This window comes from Pteropus vampyrus, unplaced genomic scaffold, assembly GCF_000151845.1.
Source record: "Pteropus vampyrus isolate Shadow unplaced genomic scaffold, Pvam_2.0 Scaffold217, whole genome shotgun sequence".
In the NCBI taxonomy this organism is placed as follows: domain Eukaryota; kingdom Metazoa; phylum Chordata; class Mammalia; order Chiroptera; family Pteropodidae; genus Pteropus; species Pteropus vampyrus.
Window position 1 is genome coordinate 1,091,972 of NW_011888998.1, and position 21,903 is coordinate 1,113,874.

The following is a 21,903-nucleotide window of genomic DNA, read 5'->3' on the forward strand; positions in this document are numbered from 1 at the left end:
TGCTGGGAAAGTGCCATTACGTGGTCCTTCCTGGTGCGTCTTGGCCATCCCCCGGCTTCCCTGCCACCTGCCCTGTGGCCTGGCAGAGAGGCAGGCCCATCTCAGCCAGGGCAGGGCAGTCACAGTAGAAGCACAGGCTCAGGCAGCTGAGCAGTGGCAGGTGCCTCTGGCCTCATTCTCTCAACTTTTCCAAGTCAGCCTGAATCTGGGCATGACAGATGGGCAACTGCCGAGCTGGACGGAGACACTGGAAGAAAGCCCAGGTCCTGTTCACAAGGCTCTTCTCTCTGCATGTCCAGCAGGTCTCAGCCTCTCTTCCACTGAGTTTCCCCTTAATTTAGTTTTCTCTTCCTTGTCGCTTAATTTTCAGGCCATACTCCTTCTTTCTTTAATATTCTATTAATATTCTTTTTCTTGTCTCCTCCTTTGCTCTGTTATTGTTCTTCAGCCCACCCCCTCCTCCTTTTAAATCGTCCTACTTACTTTTTCGTCTTGGAAAAAAAAAAGCATGAACCACACATCCTGAAGGATGGAAAATCTGAGAAGTCATAGGCTTTAGGAGCAAAGACTAACACTGAAAAGCAGCTAAATTTAGTAGCTTAGAATACAAGGTGAGGCCTTAAAATATCAGGCTCTGAACAATCTGTGAACACCTCCCAGTTAGGGTTCCTCCATGAAAGGCTGCCCCTTCTCTAATGCCCACCCCTCGGACTTTGGAAAATGGTTAGTATTCAGAGGTCCCCCCCCAACACTCGCTTTTAGACCCAGCCAGAGGTGCATTTTCTTAGAAACTCATGTTACCAAGGAGCCCTGCCACCCGCTAGGGAAATGTGGGAGGAAGGTTCATATTCTTCAGGATGAACTAGAGGAACCAAGGTGGGCATGTTTCGTAGGGGCTCGGGGACAAGCCCAGCCAAAGGGGCTGGAGAAGCAGGCAGAAGGGCCGCAGTGGAGAAAGCCAAGGGCAACGTCACGTGCACCCACCATTCCGACCTTTTGCCTGCTGCCAGGGAGGGATGCAGCCATCTCTGCCACCTAGTGGTCCTCTGCCCGTCTCATGCCAGAGATCCTCCTACTTAGGGAGTCCTCCTTGGGCACAGTCATGAGCCAGATGCTGAGCAGTAGAGAGAACCACTCACCTAGGTCACTTAAGAAAATCAGAATTGGTGCCAGGCGAGTAGAAGAGAGAATGCCATGCCTGTCATAGCCACTCTATGTTCCCAAGGGAAGGGATGCTGGTGACAGGTCCAGGAGAAAATGACCCAGAGAAAAAGCAGCATTTCCTTTTTGGGCAATTTTTAGGAAATAGAGCACTCTCCACTCTACCCTATTCGCCAAGAATAATGTAGAAGGATTCCTTCCTAAAAGCAGAAGATCGAAACACAGAATTCTTGGGGTGTCCTGCTGCCTTGAGGGCTCTGAGCTTACTATGAGCTGACATGATCAAATGAGAAATGTATGTGAAAACACTCTGCAAACTGCAGCATGCTGCTCAACTGAGTGGCAATGCCAGGAAGGGACATGTCAATGGGACGTGACCAGCACATCCTAGGGGCATGCCTGCGATGCCGCTGAGCCCAGGAGGAGTCATGGGACCGAGATAATATTTAGGTATGAAGCTGCCTTCTCAGGCAGGGAGAAACCTTATATAATGAAGTTAATATTACAGAGCAGTTGCCTTTCCAGGGCAGGGTTCGCCTTTCCAGCCACCCCAAGAAGGCCTCCTGGTCACAGTATCACCTTGGATCTGAGTAAGTGTTTGCTAAGCGTGCTGAATTATTCACTAGCTATGGAAACTAGCCCAGTTCTGGGGTCCTAGTGGTGGGGTATCTGGAAACTTGGAAAAAGACACACTGAGAACTCTTCGAATCAAGATTTGGATGAAGGTCAAGGAGGACAAAGGAGCAGGGGGCATCTGAGCCAGCCTCTGGAGGACATGGGAAATGGGCTGGGAGTGCCAAGAACAGACAGTCTGCTTGCAACGCCCCAGCACCTGTCACTGAAGAGAGAAACGGGGTTGGAGAAGAAACTTCACTCACTGCTTCCAGCCCCCCACAGCAAGGCAGGGGAGCCCTTGGTTCCCCCAGGAGCCTAGAAGAAATGCAACAGGGTATGTGTGCTCACCACTGCTTCTGTCTCAGAGCCCTCTGCCCTGAGGGGCATAAACAGAGACGGCCCAAACTGTGCCTATGAAAAGAAAGAAGAGGCAGAAGCAGGGATCAGGTTAATGATACTGTATTTCCATTGCCTCATCTGGCACCAGAGGGGACCAGGGTCATGTTTCACATCTCAGGGATGTGCTGGATCCAGGGAGGAATGTGCCCAGTGGCCAGAGAGACCTGTGCCAGCTCCCATGACCCATGCCCACATCACCAGCACCGGCTCCCTGCCGTCTGGAACCAGACGACATAGCTCCTCTTGCTGACTGTTATGGGCTCTGGCATGGGGGCTGACACCTGAACTTTGAGCACACCTTCCCCTTGGGCAGCGCTGGGGCATGCGTGTCTGAGGGAACTGAGGCCAAGGCGGAGGATGACGACCCTGAGGCAGAAGGCTGGGGACCTGACTGGCGTCTCCTACCTGTGTCTGGGCCGGCATCATCTTAGCCCCCAGGGCTGCAGAGGGCCACTGGGTCTCCCACAGGGTTTAGGCCTGGGCTTAGAGACAAGCAGGCTGAGAATGCATAACATCGGGTCTCAACAAGGTAATCTGGATGTTACCTAACTTTGTCCCCAATACCCCGAGGAATTCTGTATTCTCAGAAGCCAGAGCTAATCTAGACAGCACTGTGAACTTCCTATCTAGAAAGAAAGTCACAGATGTCAGTAGGTAAAAGATAAATAAAAGCTAATTCTGGAGGCCAAGTGTCTGCTGGGGCAACTAACCAAGCCTACAACCCTGTTCTAGAAGTCAATGAGAAGCTGCTGCTTGAGTTCTCTGGTGTCAGAGCCTTGGGTAAAGGGCAGAGTCCTCATTTTTTGGCCCCTCTCCTGATTGAACAGGACCCCTAAAAGGCAAGGGGCTTCACCTGAAACTGCAGAATTCAAATCAGACTAGAAGAACTTTTTTTAAAATTACAGTTGACTGTTATACACCTGAAACTATTATATTAGTTTCAGGTGTATAACAGTGATTCAACATTTATATACCTTACAAAGTGATCACCGCAATAAGTGTAGTAACTATTTATGTCATTGACTGTATTCTCTGTGCTGTACATTACTTGACTTGCAGAGATTGTAAGATAGACTGCTGTGGTAGGGCCTGAAGGCCCCTGGGAAATAGGGGCTTTTAATCACTGGGACAGGAAACAAGAGATCATGGCAAAGCACTGAGGTGCCCTGCTTCGGCCTGGCGAACGCCTCGCATCATGGACACGGCCTCGCAGGCTCTTCTGAGGCTGCTGGGCGGGCTGCCTCTGCCTCTTGCTCTTGCTAAGGACCCCTTCCATGCAGAGGTGAAGAGAGAAGGGAAGAGGGGATGAGATGGGGTGAAGGAGGGGAACAGCTGTCCTCCCCAGCAACTGGGTGTGAATTTGAGCTGGCATAGACTTGAGCACGTACATGAGTGGCTGTGAACGGAGCAGCGTTACACGACTTTGAAGGCGGATGCATTTGCGTGGACAGGCCGAGGGACCCAGCTGGACCCTAGAGCAGGGCTCCTTTAGCCTCCCGTGGAACCTGGCCTACAAGCTTGGACACATTAGCAGGCCTCACAGATGAATGGCCTGGCCTCCCCCAGCTTCCAAGGGGACATGTTTGAAAACTTTTCACAGCAGAGTGGGCCCCACCCACCTCTGAGCCAGCAGGCTCCTAGACATAAATAAACCAAGGCCTCTGGCGCCTGCTAAAATCTGTCTTTTTGCCATGAGCCCAGAGCTAAGGGCTTGCCATCTCCTCAGAGTAAACAGGGGTGCTTATTTACTCCAGGGCAGGGGAGAAATCTCATTGGATAAATCTGGTGAAGCAGTGCACCAAAGGACAGGCTGCCCAGAGTCCGCCCCGGTTTAGTAGATGAGTTTTACGTCACTAGTTTCCCCATCTGGGGCCTGGAGATAACACCTCCATGAGGCCACGGGGAAGCATCCAGTCATGACATCATCTCTCCACCCTCTACTGCTCGCCCGCAGCACCTGGCTCTCTCTCCCACCCTGTGTGCCCTCAGAGCCAGGGGGCAGCGGGCTGGCCTCCTACGGCTGTCCAGACGCCTTGTGTGAGCTCCTGGCTCCCGCCCCAAGCTGCTCCTTGTCCTCGGAAAGGACCAGCTACACTGCGTAGAAGGGGAAGGGGCGACCAGGGAAGGGTCAGGGGCTAGCCTGGCAGAGCTGGATGTAAACCCAGCACTCCTGTGTTATCCCTCTCTGCAGACCCGCCAGCTGGGTGCACCCTGCACAGCCCAGAAGGAATGTGGTGACAGCTGGGGAGGTTTTGAACAAGGCCAAGAGGGAAACAATGACCAAGTCAGACATGGAGGGAATGGGAGAAAGGGAGTACAAGCCTCTGACCCCTGCTAATCCACTCTCTAAAAGTCTGGGAGCAGGCAATGAAGGCAGGATGGAAGAGTAACTCGATTTTCCTAAGGGTACACATTTTCTAGGAATTGCTGCTCAGCAAAGTCCCCCCACTCCCCAAAAAAAGGAAAGAAAGAAAAGAGGTTGGGGATGCATCTGCTGAGGAACCAGAAAGCCCAAGTCCACGGCCACTGTGTATACGACCAGTGGTTCCTGCTGCAACCTCCAGGGCCCAGGTTTCCCAGAGATTAAGTCCATACACCAGTGGAGAACCCAGACGTCACTTTATCTCCCTGCTCTATTCACCTGTCAATGACCCAGTGTACCAACAATTGATGACACTTTTTTTCTACTTTACAGACATAAGACAAAGTAGTTACCTTGCTCATTGTCACACAAATAATAGAAAGCAGAATGGCGAGGCTGAGATGACAATTTGTTTTCGTTTTAAAGGGAAATTATTTAAGGCACAACCTTGAAGACGGCTAACTGGGTCTGGGGTTGGTGGGGGGCGGAATAACAATCAGACTATGTCACCAAGGCTGAACTGCTGCTGAGACCATGTGCCCCTATCTGTCCCTCTGCTGCAACCCTGCTCTCCTCAGGGCTCCAGGTCCCCTACTTTCTTAGGGTGGGGGTAGGGTGAGCCTCTCCAGGACATCTGGGGAACTTTAGCTACCTCCAAGGTGTTTCAGTAACTGAACCCCTGACAGGGCCTGCTCTGGTCCGAGAGCCAGCTGGTGCGTTCTAAACAATGGCAAGGGGTGTGGGCAGTGGGGGAGGCTTATGAATTAAAAATAGATGCTGGTAGTCACCAGGGAGCTTGCAGAGAGCATGTGGGGCTGTGTTTACTAGAGAGAGAAGAATACCTCCTATTCATGCCCAGAAACCAGGGTGGAAGCACCACTGCTTCTCACATCAACCACTGGCCTCTGGGTGTGGGGGAGTCAGCTGACAGAGCTGGGTTGACTGACAGCTGAAAGACCCCTCTCCTAGGACATAGAAGCACTCCTTCTCCTCAGGAACCCCCAGGGCCACGCCCATCCTTGGAGGGACAGCTCCAGGTCAGGAAAGCAGTATAACTAAAGAGGAAGTGGCAACCAAGAGATCAGGTCACGCTCCTTGGGCAGAGGCAGACTTGCTCCCGATGGATTATGCATAAAATGGTCCCTCGTGGTTTTGGTGACTTCAGATCTGTTTGATCTGTGGACACACCAGAAACATGGGATCTAGTTCCTTCTCTGACATGAACTAGCTGGGTACCTTCAGGCAAGCAGCTTCTTGATTCCTCTAGGCCTCAGTGTATCCAACTGTAAAATGGAGATCATAATACCTGCTCTGGTCCCTTCACAGGTATGTGAGTAGATTAACCAAGCAGTATAAAGTTTTGGAAAGCTGAAAGTTCTAAATAAGAATAGAAAACAGTCATAGGAACAACTATGTCCCCCATCATCACACTGAACCCAGGGAACCATTCCCCAGGCAGTCTCCTGGCCTGGTCTTGATCAGCAGCACGAAAAGAACTCTGCCTGCCCCCCAGATATCTTGGGGGCAGTGGGAAGACCAAACACAAGCCACAAAGAGAAGCCTCAGGAGCCCGCCAGCTGATGTGCCTGCCCCTGTACGCCTCAGCCCCTGTGTTCCCAGCCCACAAACATCTATGACTCTTCCCAGCTTCTCAAAGTGCCCACGGCCCACCCACTCCATCTGCTCAGGTGGCAAAGACTACAAGGTTCACTGTCTCCCTTCTCGTAAAGTAGCTATAGTACCAGAGACCTTCGCTCAACAGGATTGCTCTAATTTGATTTTTAAAATGTATTCACTGACTCAGCAGTGAGGGGTGGGCCAGGCTGCTGTTGCATACACAACACCTGTCCATTAAGAGCTGAAAGTTCCTCTGGGCCCCTCGGGGTCTCCATTCCACAAGGCCATGTCACCCCTTTGGCGATACATCCAGATCTCACTCTGGAAGAGACTTCTTTGTAGTTGAAACTATGCTTGCAAATGGTCCAGTGCCATCGTTTTAAATACTAACTATATACTGACAACTCCCAAACGTATGCCTCCAGCCTGGATCTCTCCCCGAGACTCCAGATTCATTCTTCTGACTGCTTACTTGGCATTTCCATGTGCATGTTTAATAGTTATCTCAAATGTAACATGTCCAAAACCTGCTCTGATTTCTACTCCCACAGTCCTTGCCAAATATTTGTTCCATTTGCCATTTTTCCCCATCTCAGTTATTGGCAATTTCTTCTTTCCAGCTGCCAGGCCAAAACCCTGTGTGCCATCTGTATCTATTCCCTGTCATGCCCCACATCCGTCAGAAATGGATGTAGCTCGATCTGAAACAAATCCAGAATCCAGTCACTTCTCTTCGCCTTCTCTGTGCCCAGCCTGGTGCGAGCTGCCATCATCTCACCCCTGGTGGATTCCAACAGCTTCCTAGCTGGGGTCCAAGCCCATGCCCTGGCTCACAGCCTATTCCCCAAGCAGCAGCCAGAGTGATCTTCTGAAAAGGTGTCGCTCATCTGTATAAAACCTTCTGACATCCTTTCTTGAGAAAAAAGTCAAAAGTCCTTTTCCTGGCCTACTGGGTCCTATTTGATCTGCAACCCTCTCTGCCCACCTTTTGAAAACCAACAAAAATCAAACTGCCTCAACCCATAATCACTGACCTTTCTTCTCACCAGAGGAGCTACACATGCTGCCTCCCCTTCCACCATCTCCTCAATGCATTGAAACTGGTTTCTTGCTGGTTGCCAGTGACCACCCCCTGCTGGACACGGCCCATGTACATTTCCAAATCCAGATCTGACCTGTCACCCCTGTCATATTTCACTCTGAGTACTTCCTCCTCCTTCAAACTCTTTTTTCCTTTTGCTTTGGCGCTCTCTCTCTCCAGGTTTACTCCTACATATGTGGCTGCTGTCTCCTACATGTCATATCTGTCCTTGGCCTCCTTCTCACTTGATGCATGCCCTTCCAAGGTCTCATCCACACCCATGATTTCAAGCTCAATGCGGACTCCCAGGGCACAAGCCCCAGCTCAGACCTCGCTCATGAACCTGACCACTAGTAGGTGCTCTGTAGTCAGACAGCTCCAAAACTGAATTCATCATTTTCCTCCCAAACATGCTCCTTCCCCGTTTCCTCAACTAGAGAATGCCGCATCCATAAACCCTGGAATCAACCTCTACTCCTTCCCTTTGTCTTCCATGTCTCATCTTACACTACTAGTTCTAATGGTCAAATGTCTTCTAAATTTGTCCTCTTTCCATCCTCAGTGCTGTAGCCTAGACGCCTACAATAGCTCCTAAAATGAATTTCCTTGACTCCACTCCTGTTTTCTTCCCAATCTATTGTCTACACTGAGACCCAGAGGGAGCCCCTCCTGACTAACACCCTCTGATAGCTTCAGAGTACCCCTAGACTCAACATGGCAAGCAAGGCCTTTTGTGATCTGGCCTCAGCCTACCTGTCAGTCCTCCAAAGTGCTGGACACTCCAACCACACTGAACCCCTAGTAGCCCATGGCACCAGCTTACTTGCTTTTGTATATGCTACACCCTTCCTCCCCTTGTCCCTCCCCACAGTTCTTCCCTGGATAAATTATACTCCTTCCAGATTCAGCTCAATGGCTTCTTCCGGGAGGTCTCTGCCAAGTCCCCCTCCCCCACTGGTCCCTTCTCCCCCAAAGATCCCACAGCCTCTATCACAGCCTTATCACCCCATTCTGTCCATTTACCCAACCGTCTCCCCTCTATTCAGTGAGCTCCACAAGGACAACACCTCTGGCTTGTTCATTCTTATGACACGTAACAAGTATCTGATAAATACTTGTTATATTAATAAAAGAATAAATATAGAAATTGGCAAGTACCAAACTAGATAATCTCCTTACCAAACAACTCTTCATGGATTCCTCCCCTCTTCTTTGGTTAGTAATAATAATAAAAATGATTATTCCAAGTATTTTACATATATGAACCCATTTAGTTCCTACAGCAACTCTATTATTATCCTCATTTTCAACTGGGGAAACTGAGGTACAAAGAGGTTAAGTGACTGATGAAGCTAGTAAGTAGCAGAACCAGGATTGGTTCTAGGCTGTGCTCTTAACCACTGTCCTGATTGCCTCTCCATAGCATGTTTAAGGAAAACAAACCAAAATTAATACCAATCAGCCTGAGGAAAATATAACTGTGAAACGAACAGAAATTATCCCTTTGGGATCATCTCTTGCTTTTGGCTTAGTCTGCTTCTGACTCCTTCCACCAGGCAGACAGCTTTGCAGGTGGCCAGGTGTCCATACCCACCAGGCAGGACTTCCAGCTCAGCTTCCTAGGTCCAGTCTCCCCCCAGCAGATGGCGCTTGCCTCTGAGTAGCGCCCCCACTCCGGAAGGCCCTTATCTTGTCCTGCCTCACCTTGTCCCCGATGCCCTCCGCCTCCTCGGCCAGGAGGTACACGTTGCTGCCGTCGGCCAGCAGCAGGGCTGTGTCGGTGGTAGAAGAGGAGCGGGGCCGACACTGGTGCTGGTGCAGGATGGCAGCCAGGCTGCTGTCCTGGGGGGCCTTGCGCAACAGGTGGGGGCTGCCTCGCTGGGGCTCCAGGGAGCTGCACTTGGTGCGCCGGCTGCTGCTCCCGCCGCTGCTATGCAGGCTGGCGCCCCGCTTGATGGAGGGCCGCGAGCGGATCTGCTGCAGCACGCGGTTGAAGGCGGTGGGTCGTGCGGGCAGGTCGTGCAGGGACATGGCGTAGGAGACCCGGTGCATCTCCGGGGAGCGCTCCTTCTCATCTGCGGAGTCATGGTCAGACACGCCTTGCTGCTGCTGCTGCTGCTGCTGCTGGGAATCCTGAGACGTCTGATGCTCCCTCTCCCGCGACCGGCGGCGGCTGTGGAACAGGTGCTTCAGGCCGTGGCCAAACATGGAGCCCTCTGAGAGCTGCTGGATTTTCTTAAGGGGGAGACACAAAGAACCCTGGTAAGTGGAAAGCTCTTGAATGCCTAATTGGTGAGGACAGAGGTGAGGAGTCTGTTCTTGGGAAATCAGTGTTGCCACTGCAGCTGTCTGAATCTGGAAGATCCCTGTGAATGGCCCATCACACCTAAAAGGTCATGCCTTGCAGAAAGGTGGCAACCCTAGATCCACTCCTTTCATTCCAAGGAAATGCACCGCCGTGGCTCCCCACAAAACACTCCCAATCCACACATGGGTTCAGGTTTCTGGTCATGAGATCCCTGCGGCTAGTCTGGGGCTCAGAGGTATAGGCGGTGCTTGCTCATGAGGTTGTATCCCTCCGGACTGACTTCCTCCTGCAGACAGTCCCTTCCTCCTTCTATGGTAGGTCCTCCTTCAAGCTCTATTAGCTCCTCTAGACCATCAGGCATCCATTTCCAAAGAGACCTCATTGTAACACTCTGTGGGAAAATCAGGGTCATACAGTCATGCTATACTGTTGCAGCAGACACTGCTAATGGCCCACTTAATAGCGTTTCCCCTTTCTTTCTTAATAACCAAACTGTATGGCCTTTGTGCATCTTGCTAAAAATTCTTACTTCATCAGACTCCCTTGCAGCTAGGAGTAGCCACATGACACAGTTTGGGCCAAAGAAAAGCAAGGTGAGAGTTTCTAGAAAGACTTTTGCTTTCCTGATAAAGGTTGTGACCCTTCCTACTTCTTCCCATCTGAAATGTGGAGGTAATGCCTGGAGATACAGCAGCCATTTTGCAACAAGTTGACTGGCATAACAAGGAAGACCTACACATACAGACACACACACACACACACACATACTCGGTAGAGCCCCAAGGGACAGGCCTGTGACCTGGATGGCACTACAGAGCCACCAGACCAGTTGTGAAAGCCTATCTTCGGATTCTTGCTACATGAAATTTACCGTTTTCTACACCACTTTAGTACGATTTTCTGTTATTTGGAGCCAATCTCATCCCTGATATAGTTTGCAATAAAATAAACTTTACTGGAATTTCTGGGTCAGTGAACACGTCCCCATGCCAGGAGCGTGAGACACCCCAGTTCCTTTGGGAAGGAAGCACCTGCACTTGGGATGCCTGTAGACCTCGCCCTGCGTACCTCCTTATCTGGCTTTATAACAAATTTGTATCCTTTATAACATCTGTATCCTTTATAACAAATTGGTAAACATGATAAATAAACTTCACTTCAATGGGAATACCTTTAGTGGTCAGTAATGTGACCACTTTGTTAGCATACGTATCAGTACCAGCTGTCCAAATGAGTGCCTTTGCCCTCACACTAGAACTAACCAGAGTCCCTGGCCCCCAGTGCTGCCCTGGCAGCAGTCTGCCCTTTTAGCTCTGCCGCTGAGATTGCCCACCTGCTCCCTAGGCAGGGCTGCTCAGCAAGAGGCAGCTGGACCACCTAGCCAGGGCCAGACAACGTGTGGTATAATTCCAGACAGCTGCTTCTGTCAGGGGGCTGACTTAACTGGTTAGGCCGAGCCCTCAGCAGAGCCTCAGAGTCAATGGGAGGAGGGCTGGCACTTGGCGGACCGGGCGAGAACCCACGCTCTGTAACTCCTAAGCGGGGAAACTCAGAACCCAGCCATTTGGGGCTCCATGAGCAACAGCGGGTCTTCATCTGTGAGGAACAGCCTGAATCGCATGAGGCAGTCTCCCTCATTTAAAAAATATTCCAAAGAATTACACTTACCAGATTTTCTTTTTTTCTAGAAATAAACTTACAGAGCAGAAATCTTAGACCATGTAGAAACCAAGAAAACACCATTTTAGATATGAGTTAGCTGACCTTACTGTTACTTCATACTGCAGTGTTGTTTGTAGGCCACTGCATCTGCATGTCAATAACTATATTACCATATATTTGTGTAAAAGTTTAGGATTTTCATATTTCACCTCGCTTGAGTCTCACCGCAATCTCAAAGTGGGTGGGCCCTTGTATCACCCATTTTACAGACCAGATAAGTTATATCATCACAACTCAACATGAACTAACAGTTCACAGTGTTCAATGTGCTTTTTCTCCTGCATTATCTCACTTGATTTTCCCAGAAACTAACAAAAGCAACAGCAGTAGCATTTCCATTTTTTGATGAGGAAATTAAGACTACCACTGTTCCTTCTCAAGTATTTAATTCTGGGGCAGCCCTGGGGACATTAGGCTACACAGTGCCAGGTTTTCCCACAGGAGTCAGCATCCTCTCAGAGCCAGCCTGAAGCAGGACCACCTGAGTCTACTTCAGATAGAACCAAGACATCCAAGGTAGACCAGACTGGGGAGTACATTCTGCCACCAATTAGAAAAGGCCTCCAGACCAGGGATGAGCCAAGATACCTCCCTCGTCCTCAGGCCCAACCTGATACCACACCTCACTCCCAGTCACGGATGGGCCGGCTGGCTCTGGCATTTGTCCAGCTGCTTCTGCCAAATGGTCACATTGCATATTACGAATTGTCTTTCTGGCATTCTATTCCAGGTCTCTTTCTCCTCTCCCCACCTCTCCTAAACTAGCTTCTCCGGTACCAAGGCCAATCTTCTACATTCACTCAGGTAAAGAATTCCCTTCCAAAGACCTCACCAGAGGACCTGGAGCCCAGAAGCATTTCCTTTCCCTCAACCTCCAGAAAATGGTGGAGGTGCTATGGACAGCAGCCACCATGGTTTGCCATATTGCCTTGGTCAATTTATTTTTCATATTACACAACAGTTTTCAATGTGCTTTCCAATTTATGCTGTCATTCCAGCCTGATGCTAGCCCACCCTCAGGAAGTAAGCTGTGACAGATACAGTAGCAGTGTTTCCATTTTGCAGTTGAAGAAACTGAGGCCAGCACAGTTAAGTGGCTCATCCAAACCACACAGATGAACCCCCAGGTTCTAGTCTAATTGACCTTCAGTGGCTCATACACTCATCCCAACATTAAAGTGGATAATTATCTGATACTGTCCCCGAACAATATCAAAGGCAGGATCAAAACAGAAGTGCCTGGGCCAGGGAGAGTTCAGTCCCCTGAATTGTAGCGTAGTGGTGGATCTGCCTGTATTACATGTAGGACTAGGGCAAGACATTTAGCCACTATAGACTTTATGTCCCATCTCCCCACCTGTTCTGCAGGTAAAGAAAAGCAGGAACTCTGCCCCAGTAGCACCGAGGAGTCTGCTAAGGTCTGTGGTGGGCATGAAGGAAAAGAACAAAAAAGAAGTCAAAGAATAATGGACAGGGGGACTCCGAACGCAAAGGTTTTCCCTCACTTGCAGAGGTGCAAGGCAAGAAAGCAGGCTTAACAGGGCTGCTTCTCCATGTGGGTGTCAGGGAGGAGATGGTTAAGGAGTTTTGACATACCATGGTAAGTATTTAAAAAAAAAAAAAAACTAACCAGCACATCCACATAACCAGCCACAAGTTTTGGAAATGAGGAAAATCATGGTGACTAGCTTGAGGGAACTTAGCCACCAACGCAGCAGAAAGCACCACCTGCTCTGACTAACAGGTTTCAGCTACTAAATGTCACTTGCTTTTCCACACTGACTTTTGCTTTTCCCCAGCTGCTAGAAACCATTTTGGTGGCCAAACGAAGCCACATATTAGGAAAAGAGAACTGAAATGTTTCAGAGCTAGAGGTGGGACACAAACAGCTCTCCTGATCCAAGAAAACAGGCAAGAACTATGCCCCACCCTCCCGCCCCCTCACCCCCAGAACTGCCCAGAGGCTGGAAGTGAGCCAGAAAGGAGAGCTTCGGGGCCAGGTGCTTATACACAGAGAAGTAAATGAGGGAAGGTTGCTGTCTCCTCCCCTGGAACTATCTTTAAGGGCAGGAAGGACTCTATCTTCTTTGGGTGCCCTCATCCTCTCAGGAAGAAGGGGTGGAGTAGATGTTTTCTGAAAGATCCTTCCTGAGAAGTCTGTGGTCTCTGAACAGTTAGGCTTCATCCGTTTTCCTCCCTGAGTGTGGGTCCCCCAAAGAGGAAGTTTGCTCCAAAATCTGCAAACACAGCTGCATGAGGCCAAAAGTAAAATGCTTCAGGGTACGGAGACTTTGCCACCATATGATTAAAAATAGCCAAAGCAGCTTCTAATTCCTACAGGTCCCTGTGTTCTTAACAACTCCCAAAAAAGCTTAAGTCACACTAACTTACAGCTAATTGTCCCACCTGGCAGCTGAATGCGTGTCCCTTCCTCCCACCTGGGTTTGAAACTCCCTCTGCCCCGCCCCAAAGGTTCAACTATTAGGGTTCAGTTGGTGACTGGGTCACCGTGAGCCTTAGCAAGCCTAGGTCGCCAACGTTCCTCTATTTATAAGGTCTCTATGGAAATAGGGCCAGCATTAGAGAGCAAATCGCTGTAAAAACCCACAGAGTCCTCTCAGGATACGAAGTGGATTGCGGAAGTCTCTAAATGCTCTTCAGAACCTTTGGTTGAGGAACCTGGGGTTGGAGCAGGAGAGGAACCGTCACCCAAGGTTTGGCACTGAGGGCCACAAGGAAGACTGAACAGCCGTTCAGGCTTGTTTGGGGTTTCTATTAGAAACATAGTGATAAAGATTTTTGGAATCATTTCTTCTCCAGCGTCACACCTGACATTAAAAACAGACCTCAACTCAGGGGCAATTGATCACCCCATTCCCAATTTTATTTTAATTCCTTGTTTCTTTACTCACAGGATTCTGGCTGGAGCTAATGCAAGTCGGGAAAGGTGACCTCACCTACTGGGTCTTTAGGCAGAACAGACTCAACATACACCAGCATAAAGACTGTGCTTCAAGTTACCTGCATGTGATTCAAGTGCCCTCTCTGACCACCCCAGTCTGCAGTGAGCTCATCACCCTGCTCTGAACTCCAGAGCTCATTATCTGCAATTAATCATGTACTGCCTCGTGACATGGCTTCTCGTGCTCTCTCAAACTGTCACCGAACTTTTCAGAGGCTGAAAAGAATATGAGTGAATGGAGGGCAGGACCTATATCACCTATATCTTTATGTCCCTAATATTACCTGACAGAGACCTCAACACAAATGTGGTGATTGCTACTTACATTTCTTTATGTTCTAAGTGGAAACTATCCGAGTCTACAAAAGCATCTTTAAAAGATGATGTAATCCTTAGCTACATTTCCAAAGATTTAAAGTGCTCGGTGGGACAGCTTTTTCTTGTGTCTAACCCAGACCCCTCCTGCGGCATTTTAAACCTTGTCTCAGCCTATGGTCTTAATAATTGCCAAGGTTGAGCTGGCTTGGAAGATGAACACAGACCCAGGAGCCCGCATGAGTTTACTGTCTCCACACATGGCTTAGGCAGGGCTCATGTCCTTACAGCCAGCTTCGTTTTCCAGAGTGGACATCACTCAGTTAACTTGGCTGGAATAAGGAAACTTTTAACCTTTGGTTTGAAAAGTCAAATAGTTTTTTCACACCATCAAAAAATATGCTTGCTATCCCTCAACAGCTTTGTTTTAACTTCTTAACATGGAGAGAGGCTTAAGTGTTTGGTTGATAGAGGTGGACCCTGTCCAGTCATGGCTTCGTTCTAAGAATGACCCTCCTAGTCTATGCCATTTCTTAGAGAGATGAAATAGATGAGTTTTGAGTTGGTCTCCAAGACCAACACTAACTAACAAGCCAGCTGAGCTTTTTCCCCAGCCCCTCGCACCCACACTCTTTTAAACATCAACCCCAAATTCAGCTCCTATCAGATGTTTCAATTCCTTGTTGAGGGAGATTCTTGTAAATGGGATTGGCAGTTAAGACACAATCAGATACACAAAAAGAAGGACATTCTGTTAAATACTGAGCCTGCAGGACAGTTCCCACTAGAACTAGGCAGCTGGGAATTCATCTAGAACCCAGTGTGTGGCAGAACAGACAGCATCTCAGTGCTTTCCCATTGGCCACCAGTTCCCCCTGAGCCCGCATATAGGGCTGCTCTGAATATTGCTAAAGGCAGAGGAGGTAGGAGTGGGGCAGTCTTGGGCCTCAGGACCCCTGCCCTCCTCACATTAGCTGCAGTTGGGATAAAAAACAGGCAATCTCAGAATTCACCATCCTTCGCTGTCCCTGACCATTTATAGGCCTGGGAGAACGATGACCATCCCAGTCAAAAAGGATGCTGGCCCTACACAGGACCTAGCACTTGCCATTTCACTTCCCCTGTTTAGAAAGCCCTGCTCCTCTTGTTTGGTAATTAATGGTCCACCCTTTCTTTAATACCTCATCCTGTTTGACCAGGAGCTCACCTGGAGGCGAAGCCAGTGCCTACGGTCAAAGAACTCATTTTCCGTTTTGTTTCTAGGTCTACCTCAATTCTGCCTCCCCCAATGAAACCTATCCCAGGGGTCCAGCTCCCACACGAGATTTCAGGAATCTTCAAGCCTGAACGTATCCCTTCTAGAGTAGACCAGGAGCCTCATGGTGAAGCCAGGCCATATAAAGCCACGCTCTACCACCAGACCCTCCCCTTGAGTCCTAGAGCACACGTACGTTCTCCTTCATCCCACCCACATCCCTATGAATAGCTTGTCTTCTCTTACACTGAAAAGGTGTAGAAACTGAGACCCATCAATTTTATCAAAACTCTGGGCCTTAAAAAAAAAAAGGTGAAACAAATAAACAGAAAAAGAAAGAGGAGTTTCTTGGGAAATGCTAATGTTCTCTTTTGTGACTTGGGTAGTAGGGAGGTGGGGTGTCTATTTTGCGACTGTTATTTAAACTATACATATCTTTTCAGATACCTTTACATGCATGTCATACTTCACAGTTTAAAACAGCGCTGAAGGCGGTCAGTATGTGTTAACCCATGATCCCTTCTCCAGTGGGCTCTCTAAAGAGTGCTGAAGGACTACGGCCATGCCACCCTGAACAAGCCCGATCCTGTCTGATCTCGGAAGCTAAGCAGCGTCAGACCTGGTTAATACTTGGATGGGAGACCACGTAGGAAGACCAGGTGTTGTAGATGTAAAAAATAAAAAATAAGAGATTGTAAGCTGACAAGGTCCTTGCAATCTGTGAGGTCAACCGAGGGTTGCCTCGTCCAAAAAAAAAAAAAAATTGTTTTTTAAAATGCTGAAGGAACATGGGGCAGTCGTGGGGAGGGCTGACGCACCTGTGCTTGCCTGTAAAGGCTGTGAGCCAGCAAGGAGAATCATGTAGAATTCAGCTGTGACTTTCCCTTAGCTATTTGGCTTCTAACTGCTTTTCCTGATCTTCCTGAGCACGCAGGAAAACCAGTGAGTGGTGGGAATGGAAGAACACGAGCCAGAACCCAAATGAGTCTTGAGTCAAAAGCACTTCAAACCAGGACTGGAATCATGGAATTTGGAGCCCCCCTCCTTTTTCTTTCAGGAAAAATATGAATACTGCTCAGAAATCCCTGGGGAAATTATTCGCAGGGACTTTCAAGAGGGGAAAGAGAGTCTTAGGGGAAGTCCAGGGGAAGGCCCCTGGCTGGCATATCCAGACCCTTCCCTATAGGAAAGGCTCAATTCCTCCTGCTGTACCAGAACGGGTGGGGAAGGGTGGGAGTTGGAGGGGAGTGGTGGTGAGGTCGGGGGCTTCCCCTGCCTTCCAGCTTCTGAAATGCATCAGGACAGAACCAGCTGACTTGTGCTTAGCCACTCATCCCAGGCCTCAGCAATATCTACCACATACTGTATTTTTAACAGGAATGTGTGCTCCATGTCCCTTTCTGTAGTTTTCCCCTGAGCTCCTTCTCACTCCCATTCTCACTAGAGCTGGGTTTTCTTGCTAGAAAGTTCCAGTGTACTTTTGGTCAGCCAAAACTCTATAACTAGCAACCCTGGTAGATCGTTCCGATTAGCAGGGAATCTGGTAGCAGCACAGGGCTGGATAATGATGGCAAATGAATCAAGACATGAGCTCAAGTGGTTGAACAGGAATCTAAGCCACAGGGACTGGGAATGTCACTCTCGATTGTTGGACTTCTGTAGCAGGAGTGTCTGGTGAGATGTCCCCCGAGCGTCACATCAAGTGTGAGGAGCAGCTGAGAAGGCCCGCAACATAGCTGCATGAGCCTCCTGTGAGGCAATGTCCATTTTCAAGTTATTTTTCAGTTACAGCTTTATGATCGCTTTTTTAAGATTGCCGGATTAACTATTTTCCCTTCTTTCCACTGGCCCTTCCTATCCCACAATCACAGACCAAGGCTGCCGAAGCAGAATTTTACACTGTACAGTGAGATAGTCCACAACACTGAAGGACCACAGAGGGAGACCACAGGGGCCTCGGACACCTCTGGCTGCCACTAGTTAGGGCATCAGTCAGATTTCTTGGGCAAAGAGTAAAATTCTCTCCCCTCCCCACCTCCACCTCAATGAAGGTGCTTCACACAAACACTTTTATTTTCTTGCCCCTTTCTCTAGATGATTTCCCCCAATGCACTTAATCTATCACAATGCCTAGAGCTGTCACAAGAAAACAGGTGGGACTAAGGGACCAAAAGTTCCTATCTCCAAAGTTTAAAATGAAAACAAAAGCAAACCAGAACTACTGGTCTCCCTAGGTCAAACACAGGTATCGGGTAGGGGTGTGTGTTAAAAATTAAACTTACCCCTTTCTGGTATCACCATCAAATCTAGAACAAGTCTGCTTTGCCCAGTGCTGGAGCCAATGATGGAACTTTTCCATCATTGGAAAACAACTTTTTCAGCATTAGAAAACAAGTTTGGACACACTCCAATGTTTCTAGTCCCTTTCCCCAGAAAAAAAGCTCAGAAAAGTTGAGTGATTCACCTGAGATCACACAGCAAATTAAACTGCGATAGCCTCCAAGTTCATGTCCGGTCTGAAGTCCCTACCCTGTAAACATGTAAGAAAGCAGACAGCGATAAACTGGAAAAGGCCCCCCTGGTCTCGTCGTGCTCCCTTTGAGCAGGCAGTAGCTATGTTTTCTCCATCTTGCTGCCAGTCTGGTTCCACATGGATATGATCGACCTCAGTGATGTTTTCTCAGAAGTGGGGTGGGGGGTATGACTCTTTTTCTCACACCTGGTCTTAATGTTGGTTCAGGGAAGTTCAGCATTTAATATCAAGTTTAGAGTTGTTGCTATATATGCCGTAACCAGAATGAAGGCGTCATGAGAGGGGGCGGGGGGAGATGATATAGGGTGGAGGTGAACGAGTTTCTTAAAGTGGCTTTATCTACAGAGACAGCCACTGTAGCCCCCACACCACAACCAGCCCACCTTCCCTCATGAAGGCAACCGACCCGGGAAAATGAATGGAGCCGGCAGTTTCCACTAAACTGGAGCGTGGGGAGTTTCTAAGGCTGCCCCTCATGGACTCAGGGCGAGGGTCGCATCTAGTCAAAGAATCACAGTTTGCTGGCCACTCATCCGGATCAACCTAGAATGAAGCTGAAGTCTAAAGCAGAAGGCAGGCCCTCCTCACATCAGCATTAAGGGCTCTCTTGTCCCGTCACCATCTCATTTAAAATAGGACCCACACCTCCTGAGTACACAGAGTGGGCTCAGGGGTGACCGCTGGGCCAGGCACCAAGCTTCCTGTGCACAGCCTAGCCATCTTTAGACACAAGGCTAGCCCTGAACCTCTGAAAACGACAGCAGCAGAACCAGAGGTCACATTCGAATAACTACTACAATTTTTTTTAAGTACACACAAAGAGCTAATTTCCCCCTTCTCACCCCTTCCCAAGGAACACAGACAGGTAACACACACAGGTAAGAGCGCACTCACCTATGCTCTGACTTCCTGACTCTGAACCGCTCAGGCCAAATAAGGAATGTCATTGGCTTATTCTGGTGAGCTCCTTAGTGGCTGCTGCTATAGGATACAGGCTTTATTTAACATAATGGGAGTCCTTTGCTCCCCTAGCCAAGGCCTTGCACCCCCTCTGGAGAAAATCTCCCCGAGGCATCAATCTCCAAGGCATCTAAGTTCCCTCCTTGGGCTGACACCTCACTCAGCCCCGTGGTGAGCTGGCTTGAGAAGCCTGAGCCTGCAGTCCCTGTGGCAGTTCCAACAAAGGTGCATTATTTATTCCAGCTGCTGTTTTAATTAATATAGAGACATATTCAATACAGCTCGATAATAGTCTCAGCCAGGAAATAAACAACTCGCAGCTTCCTGTGATCGGCTCTTTCAGATTCTGGTTCTAACTGTCGGCTCAGCATGTGTGCAACTTGAACCGAGGCCCCAAACCAGCCCAAGCACGGATCCGCCACCTGTCAGTTCTCCACCCTGGGGGCTGGTTCTGCAGGCAGAGATCTCCAAGCACTAGCTTAACCTCTGGCTCCACCTAACGGCAAGAAATCCACACTCCCCTTTCACAGATGGACAAACTGAGCTTCATCAAGGAAGGTCCCAATAGCAGGAAACTAAATCAGCAAAGGAGACTAATGGTCCTCTGCTTGGCCTTCCACGCTGTCATTTTCTTCCCCTGCAGGAGGGGAAGTGATGTCAACTTTTTAGTTAGCATCTTGGTTTTCTCCAGCCTTTTGTCTGTGAATAGCACTTCACACACATCATTCAAAACAATATGGGATGGATGAGTCACTAGAAAGTCTGCCGAATAACGAGAAATAAACACAGGCCTGAAATGGAGCTGAAAGACAGAGGCTGAAAGACAAATGGTACCTGACGTCCAGTCCAAGGTTCTGAGCCAACATCCTGACCTTTGTCTGGCTTCCCAATCACTTGTATCCTCCTGTTAAAGCACTTCTGCGTGGGGCGGAGAAAGCTAAGTCGCCGGCGGGGCTGGCCATGGGAGGGTCTGCGCTCACCTTTAAATCGGGAGGCTTGCTTCGGGGACCTGGGTTGGGCGCCGCAGCAGCGCCCGCGTCTGAAGTTGGCCCACCAGCAGAGTTAGCACCCGTGGCCTCCCCAGGCCGGAGGTCCGCACCCGGCAGGTGGCAAATGGCATCTTCCAACCCAGCTCCATCCTCCTCGCCTTGCTCTTGCTGCAGCTCGTCGGATTTGCACCTCTTCATGGTGTATGTGGGTCGCTCAGGGGAATCTGTCCTTACAGCGCGCCGTCTTGGAGAAGACCGCACCCCCTCTTATACTCAGAAAAGAGCCTGGGGTCTAAACGATTAACGAGGAAAGGAGTCGGCGGATGACAATTTCTTGAATTAAAAAATAAATCTTTTTAAAGGGGGGAGGGGCGAGGAGGGGGAGCCTTGGTTACAGCTTGTAATAGTTCATTACGACCTGGGGAGCGAAGGCAGGGCACAGTCGCGGCTGGGCAGCAGCAGTCCTTGGGCAGTCATTGCAGCGGGAGGAGGAGGATCGCCCCCGGCCCCCGAACTTTCTGCTTCAGGGCATGGCAAGGCGAGGGATCTGGGAGGCACAGAGCATCCCTCCGGGTTGGCCAGGCTCTGGGCGAGGCAGGGCAGGGGGCAGCCGGCCGGGCAGGTCCTCTGCGGCCGCCCTCAGACCCGGCTGGAGCCCCCGGCCCTGCCACCGGCCCCCGCCCCGCATGGACGGGTCGCAGAGCCGACCCTCTCGCTCCCCGCCGGCGCCAGGAGCCCAGAACCCGACTCCCCGCCGGCGCGCTGCCTGCTGCAAAGCCGCGGCCGCTGCCCCAGCCAGCGGCAAGCGCAACCTACCCCGCCCGCTGCCTCCGCCCGCGAGGGGAAGGCGAGGCAAGGAGGGAGTGACAACGGCAACCGGCCAATGGGAAACCCAGAGGGCCTAGGGGGCGTCGCGCGGCCACGTTTTAGGGTTGGTTGCACTGTGCGAGCCCCCAGGAGAGGTCTGGAGGGCTCTGCTGCTGCATTTTTGCATTGCGGAGAGCAGCTGACGTGTAGAGGCGGGGGCGCCGGGACACCGGGACGCGTCTAAGCAGATTCCCGAGGGACCCTCCCAGTAAAGGCTCTCTCGGGATTTTCCCCACCCACTCGTTTCATTTAGTGAGGAGGGGGCGCAGTAGGGATGCTTATCATCACTGCTTTTTTGCTCTAACTTTGCACCTTATAGTATATACATCCCTTCAATGAGGAAGACCCCGATCCCCTCTAGGAAACTTAGAAACATAAACCTATGGCTACTTTCAGCCCTGCAAATGCAAAGGGGGTGGGGAGGGTGTGTGTCCCATTGCCCCTTCCCCGACTTTAGGCAACTCTCAGATAAGTTTTAGCTTTATGCTCAGAAATAACAAAGTATTTCGTATTTGAATATAATAATGTATGTGAGTCCCTTGCGAACTGAAGCAGCTTTTAAATAAGGGTATTAATGGTAGGATGTTGAGACGCAGGGAAGAGAAGGAATGCAATCTTTTTTTCTCACAAATCTCAGCTGTACTGCGCTGAGTGATCTGGAGGCAGACGAGAACAAATATTGGTGATACCAAAATATGGAGTCTAGTAATAACAACCCCATCTGAGTGCCTACTGTACACTTACTGTGGATAGGATT

General features: G+C 49.8%; 1 protein-coding gene and 1 pseudogene across 4 annotated transcripts in view; one reads left to right on the top strand and one right to left on the bottom strand.

Moving 5' to 3' along the window:
- The window catches only part of TMCC2 (transmembrane and coiled-coil domain family 2), a 35,033-nt gene extending 13,938 nt beyond the window's left edge, over nucleotides 1-21,095 (bottom strand). Inside the window, exons 1-2 of one of the 4 annotated variants that reach the window (XM_011372996.2) lie at nucleotides 20,271-21,095; nucleotides 8,940-9,470 (exon numbers count right to left, since the gene is read on the bottom strand). In XM_011372996.2, the coding sequence (XP_011371298.1) occupies nucleotides 8,940-9,470; nucleotides 20,271-20,477 (738 nt within the window). In that variant the 5' untranslated portion in view covers nucleotides 20,478-21,095. Of the gene's footprint in view, nucleotides 1-8,939; nucleotides 9,471-19,224 lie in introns of those variants that run through there. The other 3 variants (XM_011372997.2, XM_011372998.2, XM_011372999.2) reach the window with 3 other exon arrangements.
- On the top strand, nucleotides 16,350-16,468 carry LOC111747316 (annotated as a pseudogene).
- Nucleotides 21,096-21,903: the final 808 nt, after the last annotated feature.